The 26531-nt window shown below is 37.8% G+C and overlaps 2 protein-coding genes across 3 annotated transcripts; both read right to left on the bottom strand.

Moving 5' to 3' along the window:
- Nucleotides 1-1914: 1914 nt before the first annotated feature.
- Nucleotides 1915-18355, bottom strand: tlcd3bb (TLC domain containing 3Bb). 2 transcript variants are annotated; one of them, XM_056771990.1, is made up of 7 exons: nucleotides 17500-18355; nucleotides 16372-16571; nucleotides 14354-14437; nucleotides 12707-12929; nucleotides 12348-12443; nucleotides 7349-7458; nucleotides 1915-6534 (listed from the first exon to the last, which is right to left on the bottom strand). In XM_056771990.1, the coding sequence occupies exons 2-7, from the start codon at nucleotides 16494-16496 to the stop codon at nucleotides 6267-6269; spliced, it is 906 nt and encodes a 301-aa protein (XP_056627968.1). In that variant the 5' UTR covers nucleotides 16497-16571; nucleotides 17500-18355; the 3' UTR covers nucleotides 1915-6266. The 2 variants fall into 2 exon arrangements, with proteins under 2 accessions (XP_056627968.1, XP_056627969.1); XM_056771991.1 differs by lacking the exon at nucleotides 17500-18355 and having other exon boundaries at nucleotides 14350-14437; nucleotides 16372-16534.
- A 717-nt stretch (nucleotides 18356-19072) lies between these two features.
- Nucleotides 19073-26493, bottom strand: mazb (MYC-associated zinc finger protein b (purine-binding transcription factor)). Its single transcript, XM_056771845.1, has 7 exons — nucleotides 25677-26493; nucleotides 25342-25492; nucleotides 24540-24907; nucleotides 23279-23526; nucleotides 23066-23129; nucleotides 22771-22942; nucleotides 19073-21700 (listed from the first exon to the last, which is right to left on the bottom strand). The coding sequence occupies exons 1-7, from the start codon at nucleotides 25707-25709 to the stop codon at nucleotides 21345-21347; spliced, it is 1392 nt and encodes a 463-aa protein (XP_056627823.1). The 5' UTR covers nucleotides 25710-26493; the 3' UTR covers nucleotides 19073-21344.
- Nucleotides 26494-26531: the final 38 nt, after the last annotated feature.

The raw sequence follows: 26531 nt of genomic DNA, 5'->3' as shown, positions 1-26531 counted from the left end.
TCTAGTTATTCCAAAGACTTCAAATGATGTTTGGTTGGTTGGCGGGCTGTAGTCTTAAAGAGTACTCTAGCTTGCATTGTAAACAAAGAAATGTTAAATAATTTGAATAAGAATATTTTTGCATAATAAAGCAAATGTTGGAAACATTTTACAATCAAGTTACATTTTTTAAAATAGCAAAACAAAAAAGAACATTAAAATATCTTTGTTACACTGGTTCATTTTTGTTTACTCAATGTGCATTTTCTAATGTTAACATATATGTCTGGTTTTATAAATCTAGTATTATAACACAGTCAATTCTGGTCCTTGATTCTGATTGAATGAGCCGCGTTCTAAGCCGTTATACAATACCAGATTATGAATTGCTGACCGCAAGTGCCACTTTGCCACTTAGATTAATTGTCCAATAATCATTCTGTTTTAGGGCTTTGACATTTAATTCTTATACATTTTTGATTTGGCTTTAAAATGAACATATTGTTCTGAACGTAAAACTGTCTTTATTCTTTGAAATAACTAGAAAAATGGGATCATCATATATATTCCAGGTGTGGCTTTTCAGTTTCAAATACTTGAGAAATTTAGTAAATGATCAGGGGTGTATTGAAGCAACCATTAAATTGCTATCAGTTATGGAAAAGCTTAGTCTGTTTTATTTCTCCTTGGCAAAATTACAATACAATTTTTTCTTCTGTTAATGAAATTTAAATGATATTAAATTGTACTGCAGGTTATTTTTATGATATATGCTTTAAAGTTTTTTTTTAATGTGGTACATTTTACCATTATTACCATACTTTAGTTACAATATATACACTAAAACATGCAATGCAGGCACTTCAGCTCCCCATTGTGTCTTCCCTAGAGATGTGCAATAATTGCAATGATCTGAAACCATTGCGATGAGGTCAAACAATCGCGATTAGTCGACTATTTAATAATCGTGACAGCCCTAGTTGTAAACCTTATTTGTGACCCTGGGTAACCAAGCCAGTCTTAATGGTCAATTTCAGATTTTAAAATCATCTGAAAGCTTTCCATTGATGTATGGTTTGTTAGGAACATACAATATTTGGCCCAGATACAACAATTTTAAACTCTGGAAGGGGTATCAAAATATTGAGAAAATTGCCTTTGAAGTTGTTAATCAGATCCACTGTAGCAGGCCGTTGCTAAGAAGAAACTCTTTTGTTTTAATGCACTCTATTGGCTTACTGGTGTAAAGATGTTGTGGAGAGCAGATGAAACCAAAAGCAGAAATTCTAAGCTTTACATAGATGCCAATCTTGAGCTGGTAATTTCCAGATAGCAGGCAGCAGAGAGTGATGTTTACGGCCATTTTTGTTCACGATTTTGCTGCATCCACTCACAAAAGTATAGATTTGATTAATTTACTGTAGGAAATTGACAAAATATCTCCATGGAACATAATCTTTAATTAATATCCTATAGAGATTTAGCATAAAAGAGATATCAATTAGGATATTAACTAAAGATCGTGTTCCATTAAGAAACGTTGTCAATTTTCTACCATAAAAAACCCAAACATTATTTTTGTGAGTGTATTGCCAAAAATCGTTGTGCGTTTTACTGGTTTTGTGGTCCAGGGTCACATTAGTGTTTCTTGACATTGCTACACATATGGAATAACCGTTTTATGAAAGCAATAAGCCCTGCAAGCAGTGGGTTACAAGTGCATCAGCTAATGGGCGTTGTTAACAAAAATTTAGGCTCCATTGGTGTCTGATGTAAGATAAAAAATGTACATTTTATGTTGTGAGCAGTAGAGGTACAAAAAGGAACACTTAAGAAAATCACCCCTATGACGGCTATTGTACCTTGAATGTATAGCACATTCACAAATAGACCAGGAGAACCATCATAAGATGCAGCATATAAGACAAGAGTATATTTGTGCAATGAGATACAACAGTGCTTTATATGTTGTCCTTATGAGAACAGGAAACAGGTTCAACGGGAACAAATGTTAAAACAAGACAACAAAGGTTAAAGCAACTAAACCAAATCTTTCAAAGAAACCCATCAAAAGCAGTTGTTGCAGTTCACTAAGGTTAAATAGTCTGGAATTTTGCTCAATGTCTGAGCATGTGGTGTGGTACATTATAGAGGTTTCACAAGGGACAAAGATGGAATATACACATGCAAAGTCATATACCCAATTCAGTGCAATGGACTTCTTTCACCTGTATGTTCATCAGTTATACATTTAAAATCAGCATATAGTCATTTAAGTTTCAAAAACAGGCCTTATGGCAGGTTCTTTGCCATGTAAGTTCAGTTTTAAGTAGAACAGTTGAACATGCAAGCACAATGTTTTATTGAACAAAACATACCTGACCAAATGAATTTGCAAATGAGAGAAAACAACCTGTTGAGATTGTATAGCTTGACTGACCCACTAAAAACACTGAGGATGACAGGCTTAGATGGCCAACAATAAACAAAAACAGTCAACGTTTTCCAACAAAGCACAATAAATAATGGTAAGAAAGAAAGACAAAATATTATGAAAAACAAAATATTCAATGACGAAAAGAAAAAACGATTAAATGAATAAAGTGCAAATAAATTTCACATCGTTTATGTACATCTTGTATCGGATTTAAGTGAAGGAAATCCAACTCTGGACAAAAATTATCATGTAAAAGAATAAGGTTATAAGAGGGATAAGGCAGCTTAATATATATTCTATCCTTTTACAATGTCCATTTAAAACATATGCTGGATTCTTAGACATCAGTCTTAAAAAGGTTACACTATAGGGACATCATAAAGCTAACTGCAAATATTAAAAGTCTTGTAGAAAAACCCATTCAGAGTTCTGACTTTAAAGCCGACCTAATGTGGATTACAGGTCTAATTTGAAAACAGTTATGGTAGCAACTTTGCATAACATGTTATGGTCTGTTTTCTGAGCAGACGATGTATAAATAATATACTAGCATGTATAAAGGAATACATTCCAAAACCCTGCCTCTTTACCTGACGGACAGGATTTCATTACATCTTATGTTTTTTCCCTTTATTTGATCAAGAGAGGTCTTCAAATGCATCAGAATAGCTTACAAAGAAGAGAAAATCTCATCACCAATTTAACCTGCATGTTTTCCTTTTTCCAGTGAAACACAAAGGAGATCTAAGCAGAATGTTCAAACTTCTGTTTTCTGTACAACAGGATGGCAGTAAATACTGCCAACCTCTAAATAGAACAAAAAACATATTCCAAGGCTTTTGAAGCCTTTTTAAGGAACACATGAAATTTAAATTAAGAAAATTTCCAACCTCCAAAATCTAATTTGTGATCATATTTTCGTGCATCTACTGTCACACAAAAACAATCACAAATTGTGCAGTGCAACAAAGGGTGTTGTATTTTTGTACTGTACACAATTATAAATGATAATCTATAATGTAGAGGAAAAGCATGATAAATTATGATTAAAATTTCAGTTTTGCACACAAAGCTATCATAAAGCTTGTTCTGACCAGGAACACTGGACAAAGTCTTGGCAGTATAACTGAAGACAGTAGTTGGGAGACTCTATTTATTATCTAGGGCCCTATTTTAGGTTGGTTTCACATTTGGTTCGATGCTCCTCTCTCCCTCTGCAGATTATTATTAATTTTGGGTCTGAACCGCGGGTCGTTTGCATCATCAAGACTGCAGCTGTTTACCCTTTCGCTTTTAACGACAACGCAGGAGAAGTCGACAAAATGCATAACATTGCTTGCTTCACTTTTTTATATTTATGTATTTGAACGGTTAGTTCTGTCTCCAAAGCTTTCGTACATAACTGCACTTTCATCTGTAAATATACTGCAAATGCTTTTAAGAACGCTAAAGGCGAACGGAAAGGAGACATACATCTGCTTGGAACGCGCCAGTCTCGCTCGTCAGAAAAGTGAGTGAAACACAAGCACACTTTTTTACCAAATAAAACGTTATTAATAGTGGTTCACTTACGTGGTTTGGTACGATTGCGTACATATCAGCAGGGAAGCGTAATGGAGTTCATATGAACCGCAGCCTCGACCTCCCTTTTTAAGCGGGCGCACCCAGCTCCGAGAACAGTGTTCACATCACCAAAACGAACTCTGACGTTAATCGAACCCGGTTGTGCACAAAAATTACTAATGTGAAATCGCCTATAATGCTCCAAGTGCATGTTCTAAAGCGCAGGTGGGCCTTTCAGAATCCACTTTTGCTACACTGTAAAAAAACTGAAATTTTGTGTCAGCTGGAGTGAAAAAAATAAACCGTAAAATAATAGTTTTTTACAGGGTGTAAGGATATATAATCAATTGTTTCTTTAAATTTTCTGTATTTTTCTGTAATTTTGACCGTATTTAAAAAATAAACTTTAAAAAATAAACTGTAAAAAGTAAAATATTGTTTAACTGTAAAATAAAGATTTTTCTTTGAAAATTACTTTTTCCCATTTTTCGTATAAATTTGCGGTACTTTCTGTAATGTCACGTTTTTTGATCATATTTAAAAACACATTTAAAAAAATCTTTTAAAAAATAACAGAAAAATCTGTAAAATTAAGGGTTTTTTTACAGTGTAGATTAACGGCAGATTTTTTTTCCGTACGGCAGATGCATAGGTCAACAGGGTTGTTCCTACTCTCGTAATGATTCATGGTGTGTTTTGGGCATAACGTGAAATAAAATAAAAAATTACAATAATTAATAATTATCTCTCATTCCCTTTAAAAGCCAAATGCGTTTGCACCATGGCGCATTCGCTATTAACATGGCGTTGTTTGCAAGAGCTAAGAGTGAACGAGAGGGAAACGGATGTCGCGCACGAGCAGACCATCTGGCTGGATATTTATATTATGCGAACAATACGGATCCTTTACATATTATTCCATTAATTGTCCATATTTAAAAATGTGTGTTGCTGCGCATCCCTCTGTGTGTAATGAGCAGAATGTGCATATTGTGCACCCTCCTATAGAGCTTGTTAACAGACGTCACGCCGCTTTGAATGTTGTGCCATCTTGGGAGGATGGCTGCTAGTGCGTTCAATTCAGTGTTTTGTTTTTCTTTGTTTGATTAGGAAAAATAACTATGGAAGGTCGATCTTGCTGTATTAAAAACTGCAATAGTATTACACAGAGTCATTCAGGAAAATCCCATGGATCTTTCACTTTCGATTTCTCCATATATCAAACAAAACAAGTCAAGTACATATCAAAACAAGAATAGCAGTGGAGTATTAACCTCCCAAGATGGCGGCGCCACTGCAACATGCAACATAGGGCGTGACATCAGCTTCACATTCTCTATAGGAGCATATTACTGATGCGCTCTTTAAATATAAAAAATATTGCTTTGGACCAGGTTTCAGTCTGTCACCAGGGCAGTCTATTTCAGTTGTCTCAAAATAGCAACGTTTCAGACCAGCACGCCCATGGACGCACGAATGAGTGAAGTGCATTTGCTATTTAAACAACGTGGTGCAGGACGTGAAAATGACGAACGGTCGGGCTTAAACTAACAAAATGCCTGCGTGATGCCTGGCGCCGGATGTACGATAGGGCCCTTTATGCTAATGTTATATTTCACAACATAAAGAAAACAGCATGAGGTTAAAATGATGAAAAGATCTGACATCAAGAGTATACAATGACAACATTATCTTTTCAGTTAAACTATTCATTTTAAACTGAATGGCAGTTTTGGCTTTACTCATTTTCCTCTAGAGACAGTAAATCTTTATATTGCCTGAAGTCTTGGGTTGCTCATTGTAGCTGGTCTGCTATATGTACTGCAAGTAACTGAGGATTTTTGCAGCATCTGCAGCACTACTGTAGTATACTGCATTTTAAAGACCTCAGCCCCACTTTTGACATCCATAACCATATCATAGTGCCTTGAAAAAAAGCGCTTCTCCTGGTTCAGAAATGTTCTTATGTAAAATTTGCACTTATTGCCTCAGTTACTCAAAACTTGTGGGTTTGACACACATCTGGTCATTGTTTTTATTGACAGATTTATTGTCAGCATAGCATTCCTTGGTCTGCTAAAGCATGTCTTATATAGATCACCCATGCCCTGGAACTAAACGTAATGCTGTGCTGTAATATGTCACCGGCATTAATGCATCTAATCTATTTCAGTGGGTCTTTAATCACTCCTGGTCACACTGCTCTTCTTCTTATTAATCGTTGAAATCATTTGTTCCCATTTTTTATTTGTCCTTAGCTAAGTCTTGTTCATACTAGCTCCTTCACTCAGTGCGACATTGTGGGCGATTCTCGACCCACCATTTGCGCGTTGTAGCCATTGGCTGACTGAAACAATGACGCATGTCCTAAGGAGTCAGGCTTGACTGGAGCTATCGGCTTGCGGGAGCGTGAAGACTTGCCGGTGAACAGCCGGAACGCTCCCCTGAAGATCAGGGAACACCAGTAAAGCTGCGGAGCCATAAGAAGAGCTGCTCCGAGATTACACTGCCAGGGTACCGTGAAAGGAACCCGGAAGAAAGGAATAGAGGCATACCTGTAAAAAAAAGGTGTGATAAAGAAATGCTCACATTTTCCATTGATAGGACACCTTGTGCGCATCAGAGTTAGTAGGTTTAAGGAAGGGATAGATTAAGGGGTAGTCTGAAAATGATGTCATTATTTACTCATCCCTCATGTTGTTCTAAAGCATGTTTGTAAAAAACACAATGATAGCAAGAACAACAAGTAGAAAAAACTTGATTTAAATCACAGAAAGAAGCACTACAATACTAAAAGTTTGAGGTCACCTCCTCACTTACACAGTATATTTTTTACACATTTTAGAATATCAGTAAACTCAGATGAGCTCTTACTTGCTCTTTTTCTGGATTTATAAAAATAACATAGCACAAACCTGTGTTTGTACAAGCTACTATGTTATATTTATGTTTAAAAAACCCATTTAAGCATTCCACTTCAGATCAAAAGATTTGTTAGGTCAAGAGAAACATTTCACTCAAGTGACCCAACATTTTTGAACAGTAGTGTGGCTCTATATTGCAAGTCTTCAAAAATCACGTAATATTTGCTGTGATGGAAGGGAAGATTTTAAGTTGGTTTTAATTGTATGTCTTCAGAGGACTTGTAATATAGAGCATAAGTCATATTGACTGTTTTTAAAATGCTTTATAATGTTTTATATCTTTTAAAATGCTCGACTGCCATGGTCTACATGATTTGTCCGATACCTAAAAAAGATCCATTGGTGAGCCACTGACACCCACATGAGAGTTAGCAAATGACATACTTTGTTCCGTGTGGGTGAACTTAATATTTAAAAGTTTGAGAACGCTTCAAAAGAGACATACCTTCCGTAAATGTAGTAGAGATAGGGGAAGAGAAGGACTCGACAGAGGAAGAAAGTTATCAGCATAACAGCTCCATTCACTTTGTGAAGAAGCCTGTGCTGTTGCTTGTACTTAACACGGAAAAATAAAGAGAAATAGAAAGAGAATCAGTAAGGCTGCATTAAAACTTGATAAAAGGAGGGGAAGGTAGAAAGAGGAAAAGAATGTGATAGATTATGAAAGGACGGTGTACCTCTATCTAAACATTACTCTAGGCCTCAGTTACTTATTACAAAGAATCTCAGCTTTTTAGGTTACATTTCTACAGGGTACGTTCCAAAAACGTAGCCTTATCACGCACTTATATGTTTAAGTGTAACAAAATGTTTCGGCCCAGTAGAACAGGAGACTCTATTAACACTGTTTATGTGACGCTGAAGCCATTAGGACAATCGTACCCAAAACATTTGTAAATATTTAATTTAAAGGCGCGAATACGTGTTTCTCTGTGTCTTTGTAGAGCTGCACGATTAATCGTTAAAAGATTGCGATCTCGATTCGAACATCCACACGGTCTAATAAATGAAAATCAATGATTGTCGTGTGTCTATTAACTTACACATCGGACAAAATCATAATGCTTCAATATGTGCTGGTGCTGGCGCAGAGAAATCATTATTATCATAAGGTATCAAATGATCACAGAAGTACTGGGATTAAAGCAGAGAGTTGCCAACTCACACGCAGGAGACGCGTTTACAAGATCCTACTCTCCCAAATTAATCTCACACCAAATAACAGACCAACATACAGTATAAAGTAAATACAGCCTGACAACAAAACTGCTCTAATGGGTCTTTCGGGATTGTCTTACATTGTTCCAATAATGCTTCACATGTTAACTAGACAGGTTCGAAACGAAACTAACGATTGCAGTTTGTAGCGCAGACAAATCCGAGTGGGCGCATGTTTCCGTCATTATGTACAAAAACGTCATCGAGTGTGTAGCACTTATCACTGTATTTACGCTAATAGAGAAGCTGCGCTATTAGAGCTTCTGGTCAAGTTGCCCATCATTTCATGTTTTCAGGTTATTTTAAACTGTTTACAGGTGAGAATACTGCGTTGTTATGTTTACCAGTAGTGTCTTTCTTTAAAGACCCCTTCAAGCAGTCTATAGATATCAGGAAAATGTATAACTCTTTCTAAAGACCTTTAATTGCAAGTGTCACCGTATGAATTTGTTTTACGGAGAAATATTTCATAAACAAGTTACTTCAATGCATTAATACTTTTAAGGAAGTTAAACTGAACAAGTTGACAAAATATATGCTTTACATCCCAGACACAAGAGCACTTTCAGCCTTCAGAGATGACATCCAGCCTTTACAGTCATATTTTGGAGAAAAGCCGTTTGGAAATAAAAATGAAAGCATTAGCAGCAGGTCATCTACATTCATTTGAGTGACCGGGAACACTGGGAACATAACGTTATCGTCGACCGGTGTGGACGCAGGTATATTTACAGTTACGCCTGGGCAACACATAATCCGTGTGTAGTACGTAAGCGGTCTGTAGAGCAACACGTATACAGTACAGATCCCTCATGCGCCATTGTGTTTCCACACATACTACGTTACGTTTGAGTGCAAGCGGTCCACGTCTTCGGAGTGATTCAGTCAACAATGGTTAAGTAACTTCCCAATGTTTGGAAGATAATTAAAAAAATAAAAGGTTTATGAAACGCTAATTTCGTCATTGTATTTCTTTCTTTTGTTTAGTGTGAGTTGTTGATAAAAGAAAGGCTATCGCGTTTATCTGTTGCTAAGAAGGTTGCGGAGAAGGACGAGGTGCAGACTTTGGGTTCACTTCATCCTATGAACCAGTGCAGAAGTCAACATGGATCATATGACCACATGCTTATCACATATTTGTCAATATCTGCGTGCACCTTCCCCATAAAATATAAACATTGAAGGATATTTGTACGACACAACATTTTAATCCGATTTATTGTTTTTACAACTCTTGTTTTGTTTTTATTGCTTAAAAAGGTAAAGTAAAAAAGGTAGTAAACTTAATTTACATGCATTTTTGGTGAAATTATTGCATTTCTGTGTCAATTTCTGTTCATTTTTTGGCATGATACGTGTTCTGTCACGTCCGTGCTGTACATCAAAAATAGACTCGATGCGTAAACGATCGCTGCACTGACGCAACGCATCTGCAACGGATGTGCCGCACTGCATATGCGCGCTGTGTGAATGATCTAATCCGTTAACATGTGCACGTAAAAAAATTCGGACCGCACACGCCACTGCACACGGAGTATGTGTGGCCCAGGCGTTATCGTTATAATTTGCAAGTGTAATGCAATGAGTGGTGGCATTCTTGTCCTGAAAGGGTCATGAACATGCTGCAAAAACGACATTGAGATGAATTGGATGCTAATGGTTAAAAATGACAAATCCATCATCATTTACTCACCCTCAGGTTGTTTCAAACCTGCATACATTTTTTGTTCCAATGAACACACAGAAAGATATTTGGAAGACAATTTTCAGTTCTGGGACATCATCCACTACCTTAGTAGGATTTTCTTATTTCTGTTGAACACAATGATATATTCTGAAATATTTAGGAATACAAAGAGTTCAAGGCGCCTTTATCTACAATTTAATTTTTCCAACTAAATTAGTCGATGGCCCGGAACTGAAAATTACTAACATTCTTCCAAGTATTCTTTCTTTGTGTTAGTCAGAACAAAGTTATTTATACAGTTGTGAAATTACATGAGTTTGAGCAATTTCATTTTTGGATGAACTATCCCTTTAATGGCTTTCTCTAGGTATTATAGACCTCTTTGGATTTTACACTCTGCGCCCCAAACTCAATGTTGAAGACTTGAATAGTTATTGACACTCACTTATGGCATTCACATCCTCTCACCTGGCTCCCTGCCCAAGCTAAACTGTTCTACTCGAGGCCAAACACTGAAGTCAATGAGGAGGGGCTGGGGTTCAGGATATTATATCAAGTGTTAAATCTGGTCTAAATTCAAGGGGCTTAATTCAAATACAGGCAGCTATCTATAGCTCTATTCAGACAGGACTAGTTTTTTAAACGACGTCCGAGTTTGAACTGTTCTGACAAGACGTCTGTGATTTTGGGCACCGATTCAGACAGGAATAGATCTCTGTGCTCTGGATATGGGCATTGCGTGTAGTCATATGACCCAACAACAGCAGCCAGCTTATAATACACCCACAGAAATGAAGAAAACATGACTATTTAATTATGTCGAATTTGCATTAATTAACATAACCATTACGTAATTAAGTGGACAAAAAAAGCGTCTTAGAGTTCCTTACGTGATACTGATATTACAGTTGCCAATCTAAACAGATTACAAGATTTGTCTGGGCTCAGTTTTATTTTTGTGTTTCCCAGAATTGCATAAGCATCGATGTCACACTGGCCAAAATACGCAAAAAACGGGATTTGAAAAGATATTGGCTGTGTTTCAGAAGGCTGCATCCTCTCGTTTCATTAAAGCAGTTCAGACACCCCAAAGGCCTTCTTTCACAGGAATTCGGAGGACGCATGAGGTGTATCCCTTGTTGCTTGATAACCCACAATTCTTTGTGACGCCCAATGTCATGTATTTGAATAAACTGCAGCAGCTGCACATTCAATCAAATATGTGATGTTTAGACGTAAACAGTTTACAATTGTGTTTCACATGTTTTTTTTACCACAGCAGGCATATGTGGTTAATAGTGGAAAAGTTACATTTGTTTAACCATTGTTTACGGTACAAAATTGTTTACGGTAACTTTTCATCTCTTAAAAGCATGTTGAATTTATTTCAATTTGACAGGTGTGAGAGGGCAATGTGTTGTCATAGCAACATGGTAATTCCTGTATGTCCTACAAAGGATGTCTAGTTTAATTGAAATTGAGGATGTGACCTCCGTAGGACACGAGGACACAGCATTCCGAAAACGAGACGTAGCTATTGTCAGCAATCACAGACAGGATTAGAATTTTTAGATAAATTGGTCTGGTATTTTTAAAGAGATTGTGTGAGAAAAAACAGATTTAGCAGATTTGCACGGGAGAAGGAACTACGAATTTCTCAATACTCCTTCGGTAAAACTAGTTGAGTCTGATTCGGTCCGAATAGGGCTAGTGACGCACTAAAGCGTAAGTTACAGTAGTGCGTAGGACCTACACAGTAGTGCGTAGGACCTACACCGTAGCCTCTACACCGAAGGTTACGTGTTGGTTTTCATTAACAAGTTCTGCGTCGTTGTCCACATCGACAGGCATTGACCACTAGGCTACAGTGCACACGCGCATTTACTTGAGTAACCAAGACAAGAGCCAAAGAAGAATGAGCTCGTTTGAGAAGCATCAGCTGTGATAGCGCCAAGTAAACAGGCACTTTTGTTGCAGCTTGAGACATTAAATACAGATGAACGAATAATTTTCTTAGATAATTCTTTCAGAAATTATGCTATCGCAGAGTTTTTTGACCTGAGGGCGGGGTTCCAACAGACCAATCACAGCGCTTGTGGTCCGCGATGGATCCCCGTTGAGTTGACGCGTTGTAACATTTTAGGAAAGGTGCGCGTCAGGCTACGGTGTGGGGTACGCATAGGGTGCGCAGCGTAGGTCTTACGCACGACTATAACTTTTGCTTAAGAAAGGCTGGAAAAACAGAAACACAGCCATTAAAAGAAATTATGAAATCTTGAACATAAAAGCAACACAAATTATTGTGTTTAAGTGTTTTTTTTACATTAGATAAGCACATTCCCATTTATTTTGACCATGTCAAGCTCTTATTAAACAGGCCGGGCTCATATACCTTAAGTCAGCATTTTTGTAAATACACTTTACAATGAATAATGTATTAAAGTACAACGTAACTGTAGTTGTGCTTAAAGTTGTACACAGTTTAGCTCAATGCACAGGGTGGACAAAAATGCACTCATCTAATCGATAATGTATATACCTGGATGAGGATTTTGCCTAGACAGACAGACGGTGTGCTGAGTTCAGCCAGGAACATGACACCCTGAAAGTAATCGCCTTTCCCCTGCCTCCAGAACTGGAAGTGATTATGAGAAAAGAGAGAGAGGGGGAAAGAGGCACATATTAGGCATTAGGTGTCTACATACCTTTCTGAATGATTTTTTTTTCAAACTGGATGACTTAAAACACTGTTTCATACTTTCATGCAACAAGCGTTATTCTGTGGACCCAGTTCAGTTGATGTAGATGCGAGCAAATTATTTTCTAAGTTATAATAAAAGAACATTTATTATCGCATCAAATCTATACTTATTACATTACATCTGTAAAGACAATTACCACAGAAATGGGGAAGCACATAGTGACCATGACAACATGATGCAAGACCATGAGGAACTCTCTGCGGAGATAGCCAGCTACTGCCAAAGCTTTAGATTTGGACCCGTTGTCCACCTCATGTCCTTTGACCTGGAGCTTGTACCAGTAACACAGGAACATAGCGTAGATGTCATAAACAAAGTATGGCACAGCAAATAGGATGTAGGAGCTGGTCAGCCAATGCCTGTAGTGTTTGGGGGGAAAAACAAGTCAACCGTTAATCAAAAAATTATCTTGGGTTTATGAAATATGAATTTTTCTAAGAGGACACAGCAAAATTTTAAAACAATAATGTAACTGTAATACAATTTATTTACTCCTGAGCTTTCCTGTAGCTCAGTGGTAAGAGCATTGCGTTAACAATGCAAAGTTGTGGGTTCGATACCTATGTAAAATGTATAGGATAAAGTAATGTAAATCCCTTTGGATAAAAGCGTCTGCCAAATGCATTAATGTAAATGTCTATTCACTTTAAAAAATAAGATAAAACGATCAGGGGGCTGTTGCTTTGACTACCCATCTAATATTTTCTTCAAGACTGGTCATAACTTATTTAAGTAACTTAAGTGGGTACTTTGCTTATATACCGATTTCAATTTTGATGAAGTTATTTATTATTTGATTTGATTTAGAATAGATGTTTATGATGCTAAAAATCCAGCCCAGGCTTATTGCAAATACGTACCTCTGCCTACGTCTCTGCATAACCCAAAATACTTGGCGCCAGCAACAGAATGCTGCATCTTTCGTGTGGAACCTTCACTCGAGGCGCTTGTTTTTTCCTCAGTTATGATGTGGGTACACTTAAGGTTACGAAGCAGACGATACTGAACATTATTGATATATATTCTTCAGTTCATGCTTGTGTGACTTTGGTGGATAAAAGTCTGATATCATTACTGTGAGGATTGACTGTGTTTGGCCAAAGTAACTCAAGAACTTAAGGTTTACTTAAGCACTCAATAAAGAGATGGAATTTTTTCAAAAAGTGCAATTATTCCAAGCATTCCGAGGCCAAAGACAGACCCGAAAGCGATTCCTTCTCAGTCCACCGTAAAACTCTGATCCGGACTGGCTGCCACTGTGACAAAATTGATAAATCGCCGCTGGAACGTAAGCATCAACAGTGAAATGGCTCTCGTGTGTTTTATGACTGGTTGTGTCACAATGAAATATGACTGTGTGCATTCCTGGAGCGTGATGGTCAGCGTTTAAAATCTACTGTGCTCACATAACGATATCGTACGCCTTTAGAAGACTAGGAATGCAAAGCAAACTGTTTTTGGTCAGTGTTTGCAATAAATACCCGTGGATAAATTGTATTTGTTTGTTGCGTGTTTTATTTGTATGGAAAGGGGGTAGGTCTAGGGTTGGTGTGGGGTTAGGTGCTCAAACTTTTTTCTACTTTGTGCATGTGTCTGCTTCATAACTTTTAATAAACCCACACCAGATGAGGGAAAAAAAACACACGCCTCTAGTGGAATTTCCACACGAAGAATGCAGCAATTTGTATCTAGAGCTACTTATTTCAGGGTTATGCAGAAATGTAGGCAGATGTACTCATTTCCAATGAGCATGGGTTGCAAAAATGATCATTGTTGCACCTACTGGTCCTCAATGATGTCCTCACAGGATGTGGAGATGATGTAACCAGCTGTAGAAGCCATAATAGCTTGAATGGATGACACCAACCTTAAAAAGAGCATGTACAGTAGAATAAATACAACTACCACACATGTATAGTAAGTGCTAAAGCTTAGGAGTTTGCTTCCAAAATGAGATAACTCAAAAATCATGTTTTTTATTGTGCATTCCAATTAATATCAATCAAACTGCAGTTGGTTTGTTTTGATTGAAGCCATAATAACAACAAACAAAAAAACAGCTAACTAACACAAGAAAACACAAGAAAAAAAAAACATTAATTTATCAAAAGAAAATCTCATTTTGGAACCAAACTCTTCAAACATAAGTCCAAAAGTTTATCACATAGAAAATCTTATTTTTTTTCTTTTGGACATAAACAGAAAGTAGAATGAAATACTCTATTTGAGTCAATCTCACAAAACCACTGAAACAATGTGGCCTTACTGATTTTAAAGCAAAAAATATATAATTTAGTAACATGTAAATAATAAAAGAAAATTGTGTTCTCTACCTGAAACAAAGAATAATTTTACCATAAGAATTGTTTTTGTGTTTCATTGCATTTTCTGCTGAAAAGTCAAATTAAAATATTCTAAAAATAAAACCTTTAGGGGTTGGTTTTCCCGGACAGGGATTATCTTAAAACAGGACTAGACCTTAGTTATATTACCATATTTAAGTTATTTTTTTTAATAATAGTTTACAAACAAAAATAACTGTTTGCTTCTGTTGTTCTCGCTATAATTTAACACCACTAAAATTTATGTCTGAGACTCGGCTCTAAGGGGAACTCTGAAAAAACTCACCCTCAAGTAGTTTGACAAGCCTAGGACATTCGCTCATATTCGCAATGCATATTAAAGGGATACTTCAAACAAAAACTCCAATTTGCCGTTTATTTACTCACCCTCAGGCCATCCGAGATGTAAGTGCCATTTTTTCATGAGTAGAACCATAAAGAAGATTGTTTGGTAAATCCGCAGCCATCTCTGCTTCATATAATGGGAGTCTATGGGGCCCACCTGTCTAAGAGTTCCTAAAGCACATAATTCCAAAAAGCAGCTCCTGGCGATATGTTGACGTTTCCTGAAGCGAATCGTTTGATATTTTCATAAAACTGAACGTCATTTTTAATAATACTAGCCATAATGTGCAGCCTCTGCACACAATCGCTATCTTCTTCTTGTCGTGTTTGGTGGCGGATGGCATAGCAGCGTCTGGTACGTTTAGCGCCACCTGCAGAAAGGGAGTGTTGAGGCTGAACAGTATGGCTAATATTCTTAAAAATGATGTTCAAATTTATGAAAATATCGAGCGAGTCACTTCACAAACGTCAACATGTCGCCAGTTTTTGGAATTATGTGCTTTAGGTACGGCGGTGCCCATAGACTTCCATTATATGAAGCAGAGAGGGCAGCGGATTCACAAAACAATCTTCTTAATGGTTCTACACAAGAAAAAAAGTCACCTACATCTCGAATGGCCTGAGGGCAAGTTAATAAACGGCAAATTTGAGTTTTTGGCTGAACTATCCCTTTAAGCCTTCTGAGTCCCACCCATAGACAGCGACGTACAGTAACTGACATTCTGCGCTTTGAAAGTCAGTTTATATATATATGCATAGCTATCTATGGGCGGGAATCCAAAACCTCATCAAAACTATCTTATTTTGCATTGCGAAGATGATGGATGTCCAAGGTTTGTCAAATGACTTGAGGGTGTGTAATTCATGGCATAGTTTTTTTTTCTCCCAATTGTTTGATGTAACACAGGACTGTCTAAATGGGTATCAGGTTAACAGATTTCTTCTAGTTCTTCTAGTGTCATGTGTACAGAACAGTATTGGTCATCATTACCGAGGCACGAGCACGTAAAAAATTTTTTTTCTATTAAAATATACTGAAACAATGTCTAATTAAGCATGATGAATAAAATTGTTTTGATGGAATAACCCTGTCCTTTGTAGACTAAAGACGTACCTGGCTGACACAATAACTGCATCCCCCTCATTCCACCTTAGTCCAGGGATGGATCTAAGACACCGCTTGGACAACAGAAAAAGGCCTGGGAAAAAAACAGACCCTGCTGCTAAAATAGACAGCATGATTCCTTGTAGTTGATTTGTGGTAATACTGTGTTCAAAAAAGACCTTTGGAGTTTTCTTGACCTGCTGTTTCTTCTGTAACAACATATGGTAAGATTGAAAGGTTATGAACAGACAAATAAAGAAACAAACAAAGAGAAAATCTCCTAGTCAGCCATTCTCCTAATAGTTATCATAAAAAAGGAATGGAAGAGGGATTCTCGTGGGTCTAAATTGTGCAGGAATCAAGTTATGTATGCCCCAGATGGTGCCACATGTGGCCAGTCACTTGCAATGTAAGGGAAACACATGCAATCCAAGTCACATGTCAGATCTGTTGCTCCAAGTCAATACTACATTTGTGTCCTCAGTCACATACGGTATCATAGTCAGTATCATAACGTAACTAATTATAATTTAAAACCCCAATAATTCTTAATAAAACAAAGATTACTTATATATTTTTTTTAAATGTATAGGGAATGTAAAAAATCATAAATGCTCCAGCAAGCCAGACATTGATAACAGAATTACACATATTATTGTCAAAAACAATACAAACTCTAAGCATAATAATGCATATGGCCATGATTTCATACAGGTAAACATCTCTAGACAGATTTACACCCCCTGCATGGCCACAATATTATTTATTTATTTAAAGAAGCTGTAGAATTTACAAATCAATCGGTGAAAACGCACGTGAATCCCAGCTAACTGCCAAAAAATGCGCAATGCGCTATCATGCAAGAACATAAAAAGCAGGTTAAGGATAAAAGAACAGCTCAGTGGCTCAATCCGCGTGCACAACGGACGGTCGCCCTTTAAAACCAAGTAACGAACGTCAATTTCGGCGTTCATTTCCCCACATGTCACGTTACTGGTTGATGGAAGACAATGCCCGTCTATTTCCATAAGCTGACAGTAAAACCGCGGTGCTTGCATTGGCATAGGCCGTAAACCATCATAAGAACAAATCAATAAATAAAATGTTATAAATGAAAGGAGATAAGGATGAACATACGTGACAGTCAGCGGCCTGTCGACCCTCGTGTCCCCGTAGAAACAAATAACGAAGAGCGGGTGCATGTTTTTTGACATGACATGGTTTTCGGTATATATGTGCAGTGCCTGTGGGGTAACAGAATCTGTCGTAGAAGCTGCCTTAGGCTCCGGAGTTTAAAAATACGACCGCTATTTTGTTCAGTCCGGTTGTCCACTCCTGGCGCGTCAATTGCTTAATACCCACGGTTTTCGCTTTGCCTCCAGCAGCCGATGCTTCCGCGAATAAAACGTGGCCGAGAAGGCGACTCCTCCAAAGCGGTCAGATACAGTCCGTTATCCCGCCTGATATTGTGCTACATTATCGATCACAGAGGACAGCAGTGCGATGGCACCACTGCTGCAGAGAGCGTGTCCATCACCATGCGCACCGCTTGCATTACCAGAATAAATCAATCGTCACCTGATCGATACCACATATAAGTTCCAAAAGCACACAGATATGCACTCTGTCTTCTCCACCTACTCGTATAATTACGTTATAATGTTTTTTTGTAGATCAGTGGAGTGTTGAGAGACCATCTGATGTGCGATGTACACGCTCATGTTGTGACAAAAACAATGAACGGAACGAAGAGTTCGTCCCTCTGGAGAAGAAAATGATAACGCTTGTGGGATCCACTAATTGTTTGTTAGAGGATTCGGAAAAATCTTTAGGGAACAAAACGAAAGAAAACGTCAGTGGAGTCTAAATGTATCCAAAAATTGTTGCACCACACGTCATATGGACCCAGTTGTTATTTCATGCAACAGTACGCAGTCTTCATTTGTGGTATTCATTTAACTTTGTGAGAAGGTGGTGTTAGATACTACATACGAGCAACTTGGTCCTCGTCATAATTCACATGAATATTGTGCAGCTTTGTGATGGTGTGTTACAAGGCATATGGGCGAAACAAAAAAATGAGTATGACGGCATTACAAATCCATCAAGATGCAGAAGCCATTAAGAGCAAAAAGTTTGAATTGTTAGATATTCAAATGGAGACATGTTTAGCATTTTAGGCTTTAACAAACTTATAACCTTATATTACAGTGATGCTTTACAAGCACCATAACGCGCTCCATATTCACAGAACTGCAAGCAGAAGAAAGTCAATCAATAAGGATGGAGTGCTTTGAGTGCCATGTTCACATGAGTGAGCAGCATAGATAATAGCACCTGTAAATCTGGAATTTTGAACTGGCATCATTTCATTTTACATTTACATTTATGCATTTGGCAGACCCTTTTACCCATAGCGACTTACATTGCAGTGTTATACATTTGTTTCTACGCCTGGAATTTCAAAACATAGTGGTCTGAAGCTCTCCACATTCAACATCAAACTCCCTTTACATGATTTCAAGATAAATTGGTACATCAGTAATATCACATAGTTTAACTTTGAGTGGATGTAGCCAAAGAAATGAAGAATCTCAGACGTTTTGGTAGAATATTAATTATTTCTGTATAGATGGATCAAGGCAAGATCTCTTCCACACAAACACATCGGCACTTTCACCATGGCAATACAACTCGCTTGAGACAGTCATAATGACTTAATTTCCTTTTAATAGTCAAATTACAAAACAATAACATGATCTACATAATCTAATAATAACATATTAATGATCCTGGTAAGCAACAACGTTTTGTTTTGCTCGGTTTATAGACATGCATACTGCTGAGAAATATAAAAATATAAATACATCCCATCATTATTTTTTCACTGGTTCACTGACTATAATTTAAAATAGTTTTAGAGTTTGACAAATTAAATGCGGTAGTGTACAATAAGGCATTGAGATGCATTGTCAGAGCTTACAGAGATTAGAGGTATTATTTCAGATTAACGCTTAATGAAAAAGAAAACCCTAAATATCATTTAATCTTTATAAAAACAACTACATTTTTAAACAGGAAGAACAAATTCCAATTCAAAAGTTCATGAACAACCAGATATATCCAGTATACAGTACCAACACTAAACTGATCAAACAAATCACTCCGGCACATATCCAAGAACCATGACATTTCTTTTTTTCCTATTTAGTTTTAAAACCTTGAGCTAGTAGTGTGTTACTCTCAATTACACTTACGCAAACATGATTAAGCCCTTCTTTAAACATCATTCATGCCAGAAAAAAAGAGAACATCCAGGAACATCCGTTTTCTTTAAATTCTTAGTGGAAGCGGTAACAACAGTGAGAACACTCATTTTTGATAGCCTGCTGTTAAGAAAAATGCAAATGTAACGATTAAAACGGCTTTTAAAGCTGAATGCGCACTGTACGATTTGTAATAGTCCCTTACCATTGCGAATCATCAGATTGATCAAATAATTGTCTCAGCTACAAGCCATGTCATATTGTGGGATAACAGTTGCCATTCACTTCAGGCTGTACAACAGAAAAGACTCATAATCGACGCTTGCAAGAGACGAAAACTAGTGATCAAAGACTGCAGATTTGGGCATAGGATCATAGAATATTTTATGATTCTCCAATTTTTTCCCAGAAGGCCAAACCGTGCAGTGTGCACCCAGCTTAAAGCGCCGAGTCAGAGAAAGAAAATAAGTACTAACAGGTTATATAGTCACAGATAAAGCATAGGATAAAAGAAGGCTAACAGTTTAAGAGACATGGGGAATCGCTGCATCACTATGCCACTAAACACGGCCACCCAATGCATCACAATACAGTCATGGCCAAATTATTAGACTCAAGACAAATATCTGTCAAAACATCCTTTTAAAATGTTAATGGCGAATACTTATAAAACCGATAACAGATGTTCCACTTAACATCAAGCACATTTGGATTCCAAACCTTCTCTGATAGTTGCCTTTAAAAAGCTAGTAGGTACAGTCTCAAATATTCCATAGATACTTGTTATCTCAGGATATTAATGCTGAACTGCTCATGCACACGTTTTCTACCTTAAACCTTTACATTTTTACATATTTTCTTTTACCTTTGGTGATGGAACAAATTTAAGTTACAATCTTCAAAAACTATCTGAGGACAAACGTCTTCCACTAGCATATGACTAAAAGCTAAAACAATAAATGTTCATTTAATTGAGTACAATGAGACCAATTGCATGCCACAGTTGAATTATTTGGCCAGTACTGTACAGATACTGTCATGTGTACAACTTCATTTGTTCTTTCGATTTTTTAAAACCGTATTATGACTAATAAATGCATCCTGAGCCGTGTTTACGGCAGTTGACTTCCAGCGAACACATAGAAAGAGGAAATACAGTAGAAATACACTATCACAGTATCATTAAGAAGTCCTGCAGCAATGAGAAAAAGAGAACGTAAAAGAGAAAGAGAAGAAAGCGTGGATTGAGTCAGTGCAACAGTGCAAAGTGGCAATTTCTCTATTAGTATTAAATTGAAAGAACTGCCCTTGAAGTCTCTGCTTGTGTCTGTGTCCACCTTTTTGCCCTGATCCTTCCTGTCAAGCCTAGCCTGCCTTGCCCTCTCAGCCAGACCCGAAAATATACATATTACTTGGATCACTATCAGGCTTTAGGAGAGATAAGTGTAACACGTTTGTGTGTCCTATTGTGTGTATCATTGTTCAGGTGTTCTGTTCGAAATGCATCATGCTACAGTAATTGTCATAGTACACATGTGTGCATGTAAAAACAAATGAGCCACATCCACTCTATATTTCGTTTCTCATAGTTTATCCTTGGCTTCTTGTGGTTCCTTAGTGTATACTTTTGAATGGCTGTTTTGAGTCGTACAGATTTAACTGTGCTGTGAATATAGAATATAGTTACTAGCTTATCTGCATTACAAAGCTGTTCTGCTAGCTTTGAGGTTGAGGGATGATGCTGGAGCAGTCGGTCACCAGCAGGTCCACCACTGTGTTTCCACTCACAAACACTGTAGGTGCTGACACCATGTTGCACAAGGTGACCGTACTTCCCGGCAACACTTCACTCGTAGTGGTGGTGGTGGTAACAGGGCAGGGGTCATTCACGGGGGAATTGTGGGTACCCATGTGGCCCTGTAGTTGTGTGGGGGTCTTGCAGTGCACGCCGCAGAGCTGACAAACCAGGACACCTCCAGACCCTGCGGTGCCAAACCCTCCTCCGCTTTCCTTCCACTCCTGACCATGGTGCTTTTGAGCATGAACACGCAGGTACGTCAGTGTAGTGAAACCTGAGGAGAAAGTTTGCGAGAATACATTTACGCATCTAGAAGACGTTTTTACGTTTTATTACTATTTGTAAACTGATATTACTTTGCTAACAATGATTAGAATTGATATGTAAATGTGATATATAATTGATTATAATAACAGTCTAATGACAATTACAAAAAAAGCAAGGTTATTATGAAACCGTGTATTGTTTTAGGATTGCAAACCGATTCAAATTTTTCGTCCAATTCATTTATTACATAATACTACATCCAATCACAATTAATCACATTCTTGCAGAGAAAATGCAAATGCTCAATACAACGAAATTAAATAACAAAATATACTGGGTTACACTTTTTTTAAGGTTTCTTGTTAGCAAATAATTACACACACAGATACAAAGTAATAAAATTACAGTAATAACACTTCTTAAAATAACTTCTTAAAAAAGTTTGAAAAGGTTGTTTTGCATTAAGTTGAGTATTCTGTAATTACTGTAATAAGATAGTAAACACATGCAACATATACAATGTAAAACAAGTGGTTGCTATTTCTTAAAAAATGAATGCAAATAATTGTGCCTGCTAAGCTGTAGACACATTTTCATTAGGTGTTTTTCTAAAGCAACACTTTTGTCTGTAAAATTATTTCAGTGGTACAACAACTATTAACTGGATGAATTTTACTGTCGCTGCTACCTGAGCAGGCACAAGCTGTTCATCCCCTGCCTGCGGAAGAGTGTGACATGGTTTCTGCATTCACCGGTTCCACCAGCTTAGTAAACAAATGCATGTATTGTGCTGCCCACGGGGAAGCTTATACTGTGACATTATATACAACCCTGGTTACAGACACGTGCACTTATCAACCACACGGGGGTAACCCGCGAGCCAAAGTTCTATAGTGTTGCTTTAATTGTTTGTTAAATTTACAGCCCTAATTTTTTATGATGGTTTTTATACAATTATAAATTATTTGTTAAATACTAAACACTACAAAAAGTCAATCATGCTGGAACATTAAGCGAAAAATGTCATGCACAGATAAATAGGCAAAGTTGATGAAAAGTGTAAAGTATTATACTTACTGCGGTTGCAGAGGTGGCAGGTGTGATGCTGTGATTGGTTATGCACCCTCATGTGATCTGTGATGTAAGCAGCAGACAGCAGTTTGCCACAGATGTGACATGGAACTTTCTCTTCATGTCTGATCATGTGGGCGCGCAGTCTGTCCCGTGTGGCAAAGCTCGATTCACATGTCTGTAACAAACAATATAAACCACATGTTAAAACTTGTAAATAAGAAACTACAAGGAACTGTGCTATATTTTAAATATAATCATGGTTAACGGAAAGCAATAGGTTATTTATGCTCTTCTATACCGGACATTTGAAGGGTCTTTCTGAAGAATGGACTTGTCTAACGTGACTGTTGAGATGATCAGGCCTGTAAGAAAAAGTACACCATTCAATTCATAATTTTTGTGTCTGTAAGAAGAGCCAAGTACTTAAAGTGGAATCAAGAACCTTATTTAGATACATTTACTTACACAACACACAAGTGTGAGAGATCAAGCTGGAAAATGTTTGTCCTACCGTGAGAAAGCTTTAGCACAATGTGGGCACACATAGGGTTTCTCCACTCCACCCTGGTGGGATTTGACGTGATGGCTCATGCGATCCTTCCGCTTGAAACGCTGCTGGCAGATCGGGCAGGAGAATGGCTTCTCGTCCGAGTGGGACAGCCTATGTCTGTTCAGGTGGTACACATCCCTGAAGGCTTTACCACAGGTCTCGCACGCATGGTTTTTCCGCACAGGGTTTGGGTTCTGGTTTACAGGCCTCTGAGAGATTAAGCAATGAAGTGATATAAACAATATATTGCATTAAAGAAGAAATAATGTAAAAGGAACCCCTAAAGGCACAAGCTTTCGCTTCACAGAAAGCGTTAATAATAAAAAGACGATTTAAAAATGCATGCTAAACACGACTATACAGAACATTAGAATAAAATATTTAAATTTTGTTTTTAAATGGATGACTTCAACCGAGTTAGGAAGAAAGAAGAACTACTTCAATACTGTTAAAACACATTCAGAACTAAAGCCTCAAGAAAAAGGTTAAATTTGTATGGTTACTATGAAGATAATATAGTTCTGATTCAAGTTAGTTATTTTTGTTTTCGTAGTTTTTTTAAGTTTACTATTATTCTAAAACAAAAGAATATTAATAAATTAATAATAAGAAAGTGATCCTTAACTTTTGACCTCAAGTGTACAGTCCACAACACACAATAACAACTTACAATAATAAAATCCCAATTCAAAAGTTCACATATGATTGATTCCTAATTCTGTGTTACCTGAGTGATCTACGATATGTTTTGTCATACATCTTCATGAGTCCATAGTTTTTCCAAATTGTATATCTCAGAGCACTAATAAAGGCAAGAAACGTTCGCCATCAGTCAAGATTTGGCTCTGATGTAATATTTAGAAGCCAATTACAGAGGTAGGCTCAACACGGTAAATATTGACTTTCAGCAAAAATTAGTTTTTTGCACATAAACACCGTCAAAACTTAAAAGATATGCTTATCATTGTTTTCCAGTATACCTTAGAAACACATGGTCAAATAATCTACAAATATAGAAGCAGCCAACGTTACAAAACACAAAATTTACATCACTGCCAATACTTTTGGCCACGATTGTTCATTAAGAGATAAACATATGTTATAATTTTGTTTAAAACATATTAATAGATTTGATCAGTTTTAAATGTAGGTTAAAAATGATCAAATCGTGCAATACTACATTATATGATTCACTTGAAAACCTTCGCACACGAATGCCCACCTGTACAGACTCTTCTGTTGCCATGACAACAGCAGACGGAGGCGGGAGGGCGGTCACAGTGGAAGTCATGCTTTCCAAGGCAACTTCATTTCCATCTTGAGATGCCAGGACTTGTATGTGGGGATGGGGCAGCACAGAGTGGAGTGTTTGGGGTTGCTGCTGGGGCATGGAGAGGTGAAGCAGAGACAGAGGGACAGTGTGTCTTTCTGTACTCTCTTTGGCCACAGCATTTTGACTCTGGGAGCCCCCTTTCATGCGGATGCCAGTGTGAACGGATTGATGGCGCCGTAAGTTGTAGCTGTTCTTGAACTGCTTGCTGCATATAGAACAGATATGAGCCGCACGGGCTGGTCTGGACACTGGTTTCTCTAGAAATAAAAGTGAGATTGTAAGTCATTAAAGGGACGTTTTAAATGTTTTCCCCACACCAATGCATTTCCAAGACCATTCCATGAGAGAAGTGTAAAAGTATTTTCCACAACAATTTCCAGGCCTGAAAATCCTCATTTAAACAGTTCAGTTAGTTACCGTGACTCATGTGGGGTCGGATACCATCAACCACAAGATGTGGGACAGTATGACATCATTAAAAATGGCAACCCAAGAGACTTTCTTGTCTGGATTCATTTTCCCAGCTAATATTTTTGTTAGGGAGCCGTTTACTGTACTGCTCAATGTGATCACAGTGGAACAACCACACAAAACCCTCCAACCCCTCCCTGCCAGTTTTCTCCTTCGGTTCCAAACCTCCCTCCCCTTCCCCATGCCCATCGCTCCTCGAGGACCATCCCTCCTCACCCACCAGGTACATGGTCCTCATTGAGAGCTGCAGTGTCCACTGTGGAAGGAGGTGGGGCTATGTGCTCGGTGGGTGGGGCTTCAGGAGAGGTCGTGTGGACTGCCAGAAGTTCTGATTGGAGGGTGCCCTCCACTTGTGTCTGAGAAGGTGTGGTCTGGGAAAGAACCAGCAAAAAGTACAAAGTTTGAATTCAAAACTTATGCCCAGGAGTAGCTCAGAAACGACAGGTTGATCCTAAATGAAGTCAAATGCTCGTTTTAATGTAAACACCGCTCAGGAATTTGAAGACTTAAACATTCACGTCCATATAAACACACTCAAATCATGATCAGCCTCACCTGAAAGAGAAAATTGCTCCACGCGGCATCCATTTTGTTGCAGACCGACGAATATGATCAACAATAATAGGCTAAAATTAATAGAGCGCCATTGGCGTCCTCTAAATCGTCTATATTTGGTAAAACGTGAACGTTAAGTTGCGTGTTTAACTACTCTCCAAAGGTTTAACCCTTTCCGTTAATTTAAGGATCTAATCCAGATTTACAGGCAAAGGTAAACACTATTTAATTTTTAATTTGCTGCTATTTAACTTAAATCCCTATTTCCGAATCGTTAATTGCAATAACGTCGTATTCATTCATTTCCAACACTTAAAAATCTGTATCTGCATACGAAACAAATCATTTTAACACTGATAACGTCACATCGTGCATTATAAAAAAGGAGTTATAGACGTTAAAATAACAGATACATGTAATGCGACTGACGCGTTTGAAAGAGTCAAACTTAAAGGTTGCTATGGATAAATCTGAGTTTTCCCCCTCGGTTCCCCCCGACAGGCCAATCGGGTGTTTGTCGAAGCCTCGCTGTAGGATTCAAGCCCTGACCCTGACGAATAACACTCGAGCCCGGCCACAGCCCGCCGCTCCACCTCGGCGCTTCAATTCACAGGATGTCATCTTTCTTTTTTTATCGCGCGCTCTCTCTCGCTCACCCTCCCTCCCTGTATCTTTCTTCCTTTTCTTTTTTAATTCCTCTTTCTTCTACCCCCTCCTCTCCTTTTCACTCTCCGCTATGTCCCAGTTGTTTTTAAAGGGAATGGTTTCCCCCCTCCTATTTCCGTCCCTTCCTCCTTCCTCGCAGAACGTGAGCCGACAGAAATACAACGACGGCAGGGCTGTTACATTCATCGA

The sequence above is a fragment of the Triplophysa dalaica genome, chromosome 17 (assembly GCF_015846415.1).
Source record: "Triplophysa dalaica isolate WHDGS20190420 chromosome 17, ASM1584641v1, whole genome shotgun sequence".
In the NCBI taxonomy this organism is placed as follows: domain Eukaryota; kingdom Metazoa; phylum Chordata; class Actinopteri; order Cypriniformes; family Nemacheilidae; genus Triplophysa; species Triplophysa dalaica.
This window is presented reverse-complemented; position numbering and strand designations above follow the sequence as displayed.

Excerpts from the sequence above, each read along its gene's own strand:
- tlcd3bb (XM_056771990.1), bottom strand. The coding sequence starts at position 16,496 with ATGCTGTCTATTTTAGCAGCAGGGTCTGTTTTTTTCCCAGGCCTTTTT. Across the intron at positions 12,930-14,353 it reads GAGGACATCATTGAGGACCA|GCATTGGCTGACCAGCTCCT; the intron begins GTAGGTGCAACA and ends CAAACACTACAG. Across the intron at positions 7,459-12,347 it reads TAGGCAAAATCCTCATCCAG|TACAAGCAACAGCACAGGCT; the intron begins GTATATACATTA and ends TTCCGTGTTAAG.
- mazb (XM_056771845.1), bottom strand. The coding sequence starts at position 25,709 with ATGGATGCCGCGTGGAGCAATTTTCTCTTTCAG. Across the intron at positions 25,493-25,676 it reads GGAGCAATTTTCTCTTTCAG|ACCACACCTTCTCAGACACA; the intron begins GTGAGGCTGATC and ends GTTCTTTCCCAG. Across the intron at positions 23,130-23,278 it reads TGTGCTAAAGCTTTCTCACG|GCCTGATCATCTCAACAGTC; the intron begins GTAGGACAAACA and ends TTTTTCTTACAG.